This window comes from Beta vulgaris, chromosome 5 (assembly GCF_026745355.1).
Source record: "Beta vulgaris subsp. vulgaris cultivar EL10 chromosome 5, EL10.2, whole genome shotgun sequence".
NCBI classification, from domain to species: domain Eukaryota; kingdom Viridiplantae; phylum Streptophyta; class Magnoliopsida; order Caryophyllales; family Amaranthaceae; genus Beta; species Beta vulgaris.
In genome coordinates this window covers 18,135,673-18,149,020 of record NC_079206.1, presented here as the reverse complement: position 1 = coordinate 18,149,020, position 13,348 = coordinate 18,135,673, and the positions used below count along the sequence as shown (strand labels likewise).

The 13,348-nt window shown below is 34.5% G+C and overlaps 1 protein-coding gene across 2 annotated transcripts; it reads left to right on the top strand.

The window, feature by feature from the left end:
- Nucleotides 1-3,539: 3,539 nt before the first annotated feature.
- Nucleotides 3,540-6,885, top strand: LOC125497550 (uncharacterized). 2 transcript variants are annotated; one of them, XR_008969373.1, is made up of 4 exons: nt 3,540-5,212; nt 5,333-5,422; nt 5,575-5,733; nt 6,660-6,885. XR_008969373.1 is itself a non-coding variant. In XM_057395030.1 (4 exons), exons 1-4 carry the CDS (start codon nt 5,126-5,128, stop codon nt 6,691-6,693), a joined length of 345 nt encoding a protein of 114 aa, XP_057251013.1. In that variant the 5' UTR covers nt 3,543-5,125; the 3' UTR covers nt 6,694-6,885. The 2 variants fall into 2 exon arrangements, 1 of the variants encoding a protein (XP_057251013.1); XM_057395030.1 differs by having other exon boundaries at nt 3,543-5,212; nt 5,575-5,708.
- The last annotated feature ends 6,463 nt before the right edge of the window (nt 6,886-13,348 follow it).

The following is a 13,348-nucleotide window of genomic DNA, read 5'->3' as shown; positions in this document are numbered from 1 at the left end:
TGAACCCAACTTGGTGGAGAACAAAGTGAAATGGATGTTGGATACGGGAGTAGGGGTGATAATGAGCCTAACAAGCTCGCGAGTAGCTCGGACTCGGCTCGGACTAAGCTCGGTCAAAGCTCGGCTCGTTGAAGCTCGGCTCGAGACTTAAACGAGTCGAGTCAAGCTAGGCAAAGATCGACTCGTAAAGCTCGTGAACAGCTCGATTATTATTTTATACTAAAAATACATATTTTATATTAAAAAATATTTTATATTAAAAAATTGTTTATATATTAAAAAATTATTTATATATATTAAAAATTATATTAAGTATTTCTTTTAAGATATTAACTAAGGTCTGTGATAGAAGAAAAATAAAAAGAAAAGGTAAAAACAATTAAAAACGGTATTTTCATGAAGGTGTGATTGTTTGATCATTCTCACACTTGAAATAGAAAGAGGAGAGAGAAAGAGAAAGTGGGAATAATTACTGAAGAGAAGGTTTCTTCACGCATGGACAATGGGCAGCAATGTTGCAAGACGGAAGCAAGTGAAAAAGAAATTTGGCTTTCTAGAGTCCACACCAGTGGAATAGGGTGAGGGTGTGAGTTAGAGGCTTTAGAAAAGAAATCTTTCACTCACTAAATCTCTACCATTGGCTAGCTACTACTTGCTTGGCCATGCAATAACAAGTGTTAGTTATTGGGCCTTCGAACTACTAAACGTTCGAGCCTAATGAATTATGACCGTAGTTTTGCTTAGGGTTGAACCTTGAAGTTATATACGAGCCTTTCAAGCTCGAGCGGAGTTGCAAAATTTGGACTCGAGCTCGAGACGAGATTAATATTTCGAGCTCGACGAGCTTTGAGCTCGAACCGAGCCCAACTAAAATTGTTCTTGAGCCAATTCGAGCCTAATTAGGTTTGGTCTCGGTTCGACTTGTTAACACCCCTAGCCGACCCTAAACGAGCCGAGCTCGAGCTGCAAATTCTAATCACGAGCTCGGCTCACCCAAGCTCGGCGAGTTCACGAGCCGAGCTGAGCCCGTGAGAAGTTAAACGAGCTCGAGCCGATCCCCGTGCTATTCAGGCTCGGATCGCTCGATAAGCACCGACATATTTGTGCTAATAACAAGGCTCTCATGACGGACTTTGAATATGCTACCGATGGAGACCATATTTACATGGGAAATAGTAGCACTGCGGTCCACCTTGAACTTATTTCTGGGAAACATTTTGTTTTCGAAAGCAGGTTTAAAGCTTGTCTTTGAGGCGGACAAGATTGTTATCACTAAGAGGAAAGTTTGTTGTGAAAGGTTACCTTAACGGAGCATTGTTTGTGATGAATGTTTTGAATAATAATGAAAGTACTTCATTTGCTTATATTGTTGAGTCTATGGATGTTTGGCACAATCGATTAGGACATTTAAATGTTTCATAAATGAAAAAACTAAAGGACATGGACTTAATTTATTTTGACCAAATTGACAAAGCCTCTAAATGTCCTATTTGTGTTGAGGGGAAACATACTAAGAAATCATTCAAGCAAGTTGTATGAAGAAGTACTAAATTGCTAGAGTTGATGCACTCGGATTTAGCGGACTTTAAAAATTGCACTACTAGTAAAGGCGGAAAAGTTACTATATAACTTTTTTTGATTATTTTTCAAGATTCTCTAAATTTTACCTTTTGAAAACTAAGGATCAATCCAGAGTGCATTTTTAAAGTATAAAGCCAAGGTTGAAAATCAACTTGATCTTAAACTTAAAAGGTAGTTAAGAACTGATATAGAGGTGGTGAATGTGGAAAATGGTCTTTAAAAAGTTGTGTGAAACTAATGGGATCATCCATAAGCTAATTAAGCTCCCCTTACACTCCACAAAAAATGGTATTGCGGAACGAAAAATTAGATCTTTAAAATAAAATATGAATGCAATGCTTTAAAGTTCCGGATTATCCGACAACATGTGAGGAGAGGCGGTTGTATCTGCTTGTTATGTACTCCATAGAGTGCCCATAAGAAATTGGATAAAACACCTTATGAACTTTGGAAAGGATATAAACCTAACATGAGTATTTTGAAAGTGTGGGTGTGCTTAGCTAAGGTTGCTTTTCCAGATTTTAAGAAAACCACTATTGGGTCTAAAACTTTTGATTGTGTGTTTATTGGTTATGCTTATAATAGTGCAGCATATTGATTCAAGCTTTTGATTGATTATTCTATTTGTGAATCTAGAGATGCAGTTTTCTTTGAGCATACTTTCCCTTTGAAATCATCATCATCTTTGCATATAAATGAGTCAAGTGTTGATGTGTCCTTCGATGCTTCATTGCTGAGTTCTAGTGTTCCTCCTCCTTCTTTGGTAGTGGAAGAAGTCCCACCTATGTAAAGTAAGAGGGTTAGGGTAAAGACTACCTTTAGACCGGATTTCTTGTCTACTTCTCTTGTTGAGAATCATGATCTGAATTGTTTAAGTGAAAATGTTGTTTCTTTGTTTCTCTTAGAAGAAGACCTAAAGACTTATAGTGAAGCTATGAAATCCATATATGTCAGTGTTTGGAAAGAGGCCATTAAAAGTGAATTAGATTTAATCATGTCTAATCATACTTGGGACTTGTGTGATTTGCTTAAAGGGTCTGAACCCATAAGTTGTCGATAGATCTTTATTAAGAAGAAAAACCCTGATGGCTCTATTGATAAGTTTAAGGCTAGACTTGTTATTAGTGGTTTCACTCAAAAAGAGGGAATAGACTTTTTTGATACCTACTCACTCGTGAATATATTGCTACCATTAGGACTTTGATTGCTTTAGCAGCAATTCATGATTTAGTAGTCCATTAAATGGATGTTAAACAACTTTTCTTAATGGTGATCTTGATGAAGAGATATACATGACTCAACCGGAAGGTTTTGTATTTAAGGGTCAAGAGCATAAGGTGTGTAGGATTAGAAAGTCGATATATGGTTTGAAACAAGCTTCTAAGCAATGGTATGAAAACTTTGATTGTACTCTTAGGAGTGATGGTTTTATGACTAATTCTTCAGACTCTTGTATATATTCTAAAGTGTTAGATTCCTCTTGTGTTATTATTTGTCTCTATGTTGATGACATGCTTATTATTGGTACCGAAATTGAGGTTGTAAATTACACTAAAGATTTTCTCTCTACTAAGTTTGAAATGGAGGACTTAGGTGAAGCAGATGTGATCCTTGGTATCCGGTTGACCAAACTCAAGGATGGTTTCTCAATGAATCAATCTCACTATATGGATAAAATCTTGATCAATTGCTATCATGTGGAGCCATGTAATACAACAAGAATCCGCCTTTCTAGCGTCTGAGCTTAGCGTCCGTCATATAAATCAGATGGTAAATGTTAAAATACCGTCAGTTTATTAATCAGACGCTCAATAGCGTCCGCTTTTCATCATTTACCGTTCGCCATTTAAACAAACGTCAATTACCGTCTGTCTTTGGGATTCAGCATCTGATTATCAACGGACGGTAACTTAGCGTCCGGTATGTCAGATGTTACTTGCTTTAGGCGGACGCTAATAAAGCGGCTATAACAAAATCAAAACCGACCCTTCCACCCACATTTCGACGACATCTATTTTCTCTCCAAACCAAACCATAACCTCTCTATTCTCTATTCTTTCTCGCTCTTCTCTCTCACCGTCGACCACACTCAGAATCAGAACTTGACTGCCAAGGCAAACACCAATACAACGGAGAAATGAACAGCTCAAGTGAAAATCAATGGCGAATTCATCGTCTTCACCATCATCTTCTTCAACCTTGTTGTCGGCTATGGCGGCAACATCCGATAAAGATAAAGAAGATATACTGGAAAGAATGCTTACCAACTTAGCTTTTTCCTCGCGCTATCTTACTCGCCAAGCTTCTTCCTCGCGCTATCGCTGCTCTCTCTTCTCAATCTACTTCAATTCGATTATTCGAACAAGGTCCTTTAACACTTTATTCGTTCAATTCTGTATTTCTTTCATTTTTGTTGAATTTTGATTTGATTTCGTATTTGTGTGTTGCGGCGGATTGAGTTATTTTGTTTCTGAGTTTTTTGGATTATTTTGTGTTGTGAATGTTAGGGTTTTTGCTACTACTGATGAAATTAATCGAATTTTCAATGAATTAAGGTGTTTTGAATTGTTATATTTGATTACTTGATGATTAAGCATGGTTGTAGTGACAATGATTAAGCATGGTTGTAGTGACAATTGTTATAGTTGAATTGTTAAATTGTAGTGTTGGTAAAAGTGGACAATTAAGTGATAGAGCGTTGCTTCTCCTTGAGAAGTGTGTGTTTAGGATTGGAGTTCAATGTCGAATATCCAGTGATGCTAGTTCATAACAAATTGGATATCTAATTCTGAATGTTCTGTATTAGATCATGAATGTTGGATAATGAAATCAATATTTCACCACTATAAATAGCTAATAGATGATGTTCAATTGCAACCAGGAAATGTTATGAACAAGGAAGCGACTATTAGTAGTATGTATTAGGAATTTCTCACCAATGTCAAGACTATTCATTTACAAGGACAGGTTATTCATTTACAAGACTATTCTGTACATGAAGGTTTTGGTTTGGATGACTGATCATACATTTAGAGTGATATGTGAGTTAATTGTATAGAGACTAACTAAAGGCAACTAGATAGGTGAAAAATTGGTAAATGTAACTTTTATGAGTTCAGATTTATCCTCGAGTAAGGAGATCATTAGAATAATTGATATGTCATCTCTATTTGAAGTCTCATATTGTTTGATTATGCTTATAGAAATGATGGTACTCTGCTCTTCTGCTATTAAAGGAACAGTTAGTAAGGGTGTCTAAGCATATCTAAACATAAGATGCCAAAAGGGTGTCTTTTGTTAGTTGATTGTAGTACAGGTTGGTTCCATACACACAACTTTGATGCTTTTAAACATGAAATGTGGGATCTTTAATTATTTAGATCTTCAGAGTATTGCTCGATTAGCTAGAAAGTGTCTAATTATGATTTTAGAATGATTGATGTGTTGTTGCTCCTTGAATTAGGTACTTGAAATTTTGAGTCATATAAATAAGCGCGTGAAGCATGAGCCAGGAATTGGCTTGCCATTATCCGAATTATGGAGTATGTATACAGAAGCAACCGCTGCTGCAATGGTCCGGAATTTTTGCATCATTTACATTGAGATGGCATTTGAGCGCTCAGAGATAGAGGTTTGAGTTGATTTGTTAGTTACCCTGAAGTTCAGTTCTTTCAGAGACATAAGTGGCGCTTAAAATCTATTTTTAGTAAATTCCTCTGGTAATTTGTTAACCTGTAATGCTTCTTGATAGGTCCAGAAAAGTATGGCTCCCAAATTTTTGGTAGACATTTCGAAGCTTCCTCCTCAGCATCAAGCAATAATTCTTAGAGCTTGTGTAAAGGTATATTTTGATTTTTTTGTACTATAAATTGTCACCCTCAAGGCAATATGCTGCAAATTTCTCTGGTGTAAGTGGGGCTCTTGAGGAAATCTTGCTTTGCATTTTTAAGTCTAGATCTTTCGTCTAAACTCTTCAATAATTTCTGGCTCTAGGTCATTGATGAAGCTCATTCTCGCAAATTTGACGATGAAATTGCTGCAAAGTATAGACTGATGAGAGGTTCTCAGGACTGTGAAATATTTGTTGAATTTTGCCTGCATACAGTTTTGTACCAACCATCTCAAATGTATATTTCTAGTGACTCTTAAATGGTATGAAATTTTGAGGTTTTGTGGTCATTTTTTTTGAAGTAATAAGTAATTAAGATTTATATTAGAGGAACACTAATGGGGTGTATGTCATTCATGTACAAGTAGAGGGCTAAGGATAAGAAGGCTTAAGCCCTCAAGCTATTGTAGAGAAAATTAATTCCATAATCACCACTATAAAATTGATCATGAATGTTGTATTCAATGGTCCGCTACCACATTATACGTTTTGTTCTTGATATTTTGCCTTTTCCTGTCAACTTATGTGTTTATATATATACAACAGTAGCTAGTTGCCTAGTCAAAACAACATTATACAATGCCCCAACAGAGCTCTCTTCTTTCCCCTCAGCTTAAGGTAACTATAGAGTTGGTAGGATGGATGATAGTGCACTGGACAACATTATATCTTCCAATTAATCAGAACCCTAGACTCTTACTCAAGATGGAGAGCTCACACAGTCATCTGCTTTACCTCAATCAGGATTTTGTGGGTAAAGCTTGAGAAGAGTATTTGCTTGGTATCTGGTTAAGGTTACCTCATCTTCACCCCACTAGTTGGTAGGATGGGTGATAATCAATTCTAATCATCTACCTTCAAATGATAATGTTGTTAGAGAAGATTTTTGATAGAATGGTTATGTACATATCTTGATGCAATCCTCTAACAAGCCACAACTCCTGAAATATAGGATGATCATAGTGTATTATGACATGGGGGTTGGGTCGTTGGTTGTGTTAGGGTTTGGGTGGGTTGGGTCGTTGGTTGTGTTAGGGTTTGGGTGGGCTGGGTGGTGGGTTAGGCTGGCTCGGGTGGGGGTTGGGGCAAAATAAGTTCCAGATTTATTTAGTTATTCATTTAATTTTTGTTAATAATTATTTTTTTTCTGGTTAATTTCATTAATTTCTTTGTTTTTGTTGATTTGCAGGGTTATGAGATTTGCGTTTGAGTTTCAGATTTGAAGTTGGTTTCGATCCAGATACCAGATTTGAAGTCCGTTTTGTTCCAGATTTTTGTTGTGGACTTTAAATTAGTGTACATGTAATTATATGAGATTTGTATTAGATTTTGTGCTAAGTATACTAGAATTTAGTACTAGAATTATTTTTTTACTTGTATCTACATTTATTATCAATAATAATTGAATTGATTAATTTGTTTGCCTTAATAAAAGGAGTATGGTATTTGCATCATTTCATATCTTATTACATCTAGTATCAATTAATTAAAAGCAAAAAGCTATATTACATTTAATACTAGTTAACCAAAAGCAAAAAAAAAAAAAAAAAAAAAAAGAAGTGGACTTAGGTTGCTAACTAGTTAACCAAAAGCAAAAAAAAGAAGTGCAATAATATTAACCAACAGCATACACTAATTAGCGACTGCCAAAGCTAATTAGCGACTGCTTTAGGCGGTCACTAATTAGCGACGACTTTTGGCGGTTGCTAATCAGCGTTGGCTTTTTTGCGGTCGCTAATTAGTGACTGTTGTTGGCGGTCGCTAATCTCGAAAATCAGACGCTAAAGGCGGACGCTATTTGGACAATTAGCGACCAGGGGTTTTGCATCAGTCCTTTAGCGTCCGTTTGCGGACGCTAATCTATTTAGCGTCCGATTCCGCGTTTTTAGCGTCTGATTTTGGCGGACGGAAAGGAGTGACATTCTTGTTGTGTATAAGACTCCATATGATGCAAGTGTAAAGCTCATGAAGAACAAGGGTCCTGGTATGTCTCAAGAGCAGTATGTTAAGGGTACTAGAAAGTGTGATGTGTCTGATGAGCTGCACACGTCCCGACATTGCTTATGCGTTAAGTAGATTAAGTTGTTATACTCATAATCCTAGCAGTGAACATTAGAATGCACTTTATCGGTTGCTTAGGTATCTTAGGGGAACCATGGAAATTGGTTTGCATTTTAATCAGTTTCCTAATGTCTTGGAAGGTTTTTGTGATACTAGTTGGGTATTCAATTATGATGAAGTATTCTCTACTATTAATTATGTGTTTATGTTGGGTGGAGGTGTTATATCACGGAAGTCCTCAAACAACCATGTTTAGCTCACTCCACCATAGTATCTAATTTCATTGCTCTTGAGTTGGCAGGTCAAGAAGCGGATTGGCTAGTCAGTCTACTTGCCGACATCCCATTGTGGGGGAGAAAGAACCCTCGGTATCTTTGCAATTTGATTCTCAAGCTGCAATTGGTGTAGCTAAGAATAGCAATTATAACGGTAAGAAGAGGCACATACACCTTAGACATAGTTCGATGAGACAACTACTAAAGAATGGAGTTATTGCTTTGAACTATGTAAGGTGCGAAAGGAATTTGGCGGATCCTTTGACTAAGGGGTTGGCTAGGAACCAAGTTCTTGATTCGTCGAGGGGGATGGGGATCAAGCACATGAAGTGTATATAACTAGCATTACTTATATTACATCTCTATGGCATGTTGTGTTGTAATGCTTGTAGTAGGATGAATTTGCTGAGAATTATTAACGGATTTATACTTACATGGTAGGTGTTCTAGCTAAGCATTTGAGAATTTGTTTAAACTCTTTATGAATCCTAAGAGATGTTTTAAGCTATTGAGAAGTACAAGGGATTCACCTATATAGTTGTGAAGACTTGCCATCTTTTATGGGAAGTTTCCTAGAGCTTCCGTGAAAACTAAGATAAACGTATGACTTAAAACGCGTTTACTTTGTGGAGTTTACTAGATTTTTGGAATGATGTATGTGTTGTGTGTGTGTGTGGGTGGGGGTTGACTTAAATCTTAGAGTTTCAAGTTTAGTTCACTCTTTGATAAAAAAATTTAAGGGTTTCAAGGTTTGTCCACCCTTGGGCTTGTAAGTCATTGTACCATATAAATAAATATTTGGTTTCAATTTACTTAAATGTAACATCGGGTGTGAATATTAATCTCCTCTTATGCCCGAAAATTTCCCTTCTCACATTTGTATCTTTTTCATATTCTTAGTAGGGGATTGTTGAAGTAAAGATGGAAAAATAGGAAAAAAATGGGGCACCTAATGGGATCAGCCAGATGTCGCCCGATTAGACGACCGTTGTTTGTGCCTGTTCGGGTGGGGTTCGCCCGGTCGGGTGACCCCTATGAGGTTTTGTGATATTTGTCTCGGGCCCGATTGGGCGAAGGCCCAAAGGCGTTATTTCCCGAGTTTTTTTATTATTACCTTGTATGCTTTTTTAACTACCCCCCTAATTATGTGGTTAAGGATGGTTTACATCTTTATGATGGTAATTTATTTTATTTCATTATTTCTCTTGATGATGGGAGTTTCCATTCTTCATCTTCATGAGTTTAATTGGATTAAATTTATCATTGGGTTCCTTGTTGTTCTTTGATTGCTTTTGGTATGTTTGTCTCTTTCTCTAATATTATAAATATGATTCATTTTTCTAATTTAATTTTGAGACATACGTCCTTTTATTCTTTCTCTTCTTCTATTTTTAATATCTTTTGGGAATTAGTTCTAGTAACTCCATCTCACACCAAAGAGTGATATTGTGTGTTTAGAGTTTTGTAAAATGTAGGGAACGAATCGGTGATTATAACAGTGCACATCGGTTGCACCGAATTTCGTTTTCAAGGCAGTGGCTTGTTTACCATGGTACAACAAGTTCTTAATATCTTGTTATTCATTCTAGCCTTTAAAACCTTTAAAAACAACAAAGCATACCAATTCTCTTTATAATCTTGAAGAAAGATAATAAAAGTCCCCTCACAATTTTCACATAAACTCCCCTTAGCTTGGCACGAGAATCTGTCCCCAACCATATTTTTTTAGACTGAATTAATTAACCGAGGTTCGGTTCACTTAAAACAAATTAAGTTCAATTTATTTTAATTTAGTTGAGAAAAGATCTTCTTACTATTTCAGTTCAATTACATTTAATCCAATGCAATCCAAAAGATCAGGATCTTAACTTCCCCCACAATGTATAAGCTTTCCATGGATAAATTGCATTTAAAGTTTGAAATTTTTATGTAAACAACCATAATTAAATCTAGCAATCTTCTGCCATAATGATTGCTTGCGTGCGGCCAACGGTGTAAACATGTTTTTGTTGTACACAATTTTCTTAAGAAGGACACTAATTTTCAAATCACAATCTATACGAATCTATGATAGATGAGCAATAATGAAAACACATCTAATTCGTGGTGGACTTAGATGGGGATATGGGGTACAAGTACAATTATACCTTTTTTTTTAAAAAAAAGCCTTTGAGAAACAATGGTACATTAAACATCTCGGGTCGCATATAATGTGATTAGTCGATTTGGCCTAATGGTCATACTGGTGATATAGGTTATTTATCCTCTTTAGTGGCATGCGTGCCTATCCAAGTAGATCTTATATTTGTTGTTTCAAATTCTATCACCTAATCTCTTTTTCGGACACAATGGACTATTTGGAGTTTTGCACATTGCATCCATTATTTCTTCATTTCACTTCCTTTTCTTTTAAACGTTGCTCCTCTGATACTTTAGCTCTTAATTTTTTTTCCTAGTAGTCTCTAGTATCTAGTTTCTAATAATAACTAATACTCTCCTTATTATAATTGTTATATTTTGTACTTTGACAATACTTATGCACTCTATTTTGACCATCATTTTGTAATTTATATGTAGACAAAAGCATATTATATAAGATCCTCATTACTTTTATAGTTTATAATTCTGAAACTATATCTAACTTCTAATGTCTAAAGATGCCTAAGACAATCTATTCATGCTAATTATATTAAAACGTGTTTGTATGTCGCCACGTGCAGGACCCCATTCACTAGAAATACGCAATGTCATATGCTTCAGTAGGAACATGCAATGTCATATACTTAACAAGGAATATGTACTACAAAACTTTTGTGTAGTAAGATTCAAACACGCGACCAATAAAATGTAAAAGTAGATATTTTACCATCTTAACTAACTATTAGATATGCTCATTACCCCCACCCCCACCCCCACCTCCCACCCCCCCCCCCCCTCCACCAAACACACATACACATATATATATATATATATATATATATATATATATATATATATATATATATATATATATATATATATATATATATTGAAACATAATTATATATACAAACTAATCTGAAATAAATATAAGCTTAGAACATTGAAGTATTATTAAAATTAAAAACTCGGAGCATTTTTCGAGCTACACACTAGTTACCAATTAAGTGGAATGTTATGATTGATCATGCATAATGGTTTTGACGCTAATTACTAGAGGGTTGTATTTAATAATAACTTTGATGAGAAAATTTTAACCCGATTGATAGGTAAATATAATGATGATTACTTTAAAAAAATGAGAACGTGTAACCTAATTAAGTTTACTCCTTAACATTTACAGGTTGTAATTGGTTGAAATTCGAATTAATTATTGCGATGATATCGAATGATATCGAATCAATGTGGTTAATATTTTCAAATGATATTGAATCAATGTGGTTAATTCATAGACCCGCAAGGCCGCAACTAATGTATTGATGAACAATTTTTTTTCGCTATTTTTGCATTTGTTGTATGTTTGTACTCTCAAAATTAAATATTACATCTACCACTACATCTAACATAGCCAAACAAAAATCTTCAATGAAAGAACAGAGAACACAAATATATAAATTTGACAGTTCTGTATATTCTTGACTCGCTGTTCCAATACAACTTTTCATGATTAGATCCATCGTTCCATAAATTTGTATGGAATTTTTTTTTGTATTGATTCAACACACAGATTTCATACGAATAACTGATAACTTTTGTACCACTGCATAACAAACCATCAATATACCATTAATATCCATACATACTCTGAAAAATTAGATATCTTGAAACTCCTACAAAAGGAGATAAAACCAACCAACAGATGAGACAAACGACTCTTATAAATAGAAAAGGTTATATATTTCACAATGGAGACTGAAATATTGGGACTTACCATCACCGAAATTGGTAGATCGTAGCCCCTAGAAGAAGGAAAAGGCTAGGAATTCTGTATGGACAGGAGAGGGAGAAATACTTTAAAGTGATTTTTCTAATTATTTTGTTGTGCTCTTACTGTAGCATAATCAATGTTTAGGATTGCTTAAATTATTGTAATAACTATCAATAAGTTCTTTGGAAGTCGAAGTACTTGACTAATTTAGGGCCCGTACACTAATATTTCAAGTTGATTTTTTAATAAGAATAATACAAACTTTTTCCCGTTCTTAGTAATACAAACTTTTGATTATTATGTAATAATACAAACTTTTGATCAAAATTCTTCCAATAAGACAATACTAGTTGTTAACCTAAGGTAGGAGGTAAACAAACTGACAAGCCACTCTCTAGGACACGTGTCATTTTTTTATTGATTGATTTTGTAAATTTTTATTTATATTTGAAAAACAAAAAAAGGGACTTTCAGTGGGGTAGGGGTGTTGGGGGAGGGGCGGGTTTTAGATTTTAAATTGGTTAGCTAGGGGGGAGGAAAAAGAGTTTTTGGAGTTAAAAAAAAAATTACCTGCTTTACAGGTTAATGGTCAACTTGACCTACTGGAGGAATTATGATGTTAAGTTTGTATTATTACATAATAACAATAATAAATATGTATTATTGCGAGAGAATGACCAAAATTTTGTATTATTATTGTTAAAAAATCCTTATAAATATAAAAGTCATATGATGTAAGGAGTATAGTAAACTTAAAATTAGTCATATTTATACTGAACATGTCAATTTTGAAAACTATCAACAGAAAAATAGAATTTTTTTTTTTATTTTCATATTTTTGTTTTTCGTTTCATATAAAATAAACGCTTCTATCAACTAGAGTATATTTTTGGTTCCACTAAAAAACCCGCTAGTAATTTCCATGCATAATATTGTTATATACTTCTAGTAGTATTATTCAAAATAATGTAGCTGTTACATAATCTAGAACCAATTCAAAAAGTTTTAATAAAGTATTTATGTCATATTATCATACATAAATACTCCTTCCGTCCTCTATTAGTTTACCCCTTTTTTTTGCACATAGTTTTAGGAGAAATAATGTTGTAGGTCATACAATGAAAGTGAAACTATTATTTTATATTAAAGTTGAATGTATGTGTGATGAAAAGTTTGTGATCCTATTTCAAAAATACCAAAAAAAGGAAAGGGGTAAACTAATAAAGGATGGAAGGAGTAATAATTAATAAATGAGCAGAAGTGATAGTCACCTCACCCAAAAAAATTTAAAAAATTACAAATAGTAGATTCAAAACTAGAAGTGGTTAAGCTTCTCCAGTTGTATACGACAAATATATATGCTTGGTACTAGACAATGATTGCTCATGTTAACGTTACGTACTTAAATTTCCAGCATAGTTCTATTGTCATCTTCATTGCGACGTAGAACTATTACTTGCTCTAAAATTTCTTGATTTGGCAATAAACCCCGGTCTTTGTTAAATAGGACGGTAGGCTAAAAGAACGACAAAAACGTCCGGTAGATAGAGGTGGGGAAGGTGGATGTGGATCATATTATTATTTGGAAAAATTAATTTAATTAATTTCAATCATTGCCTTTTTGATAAAAACAGT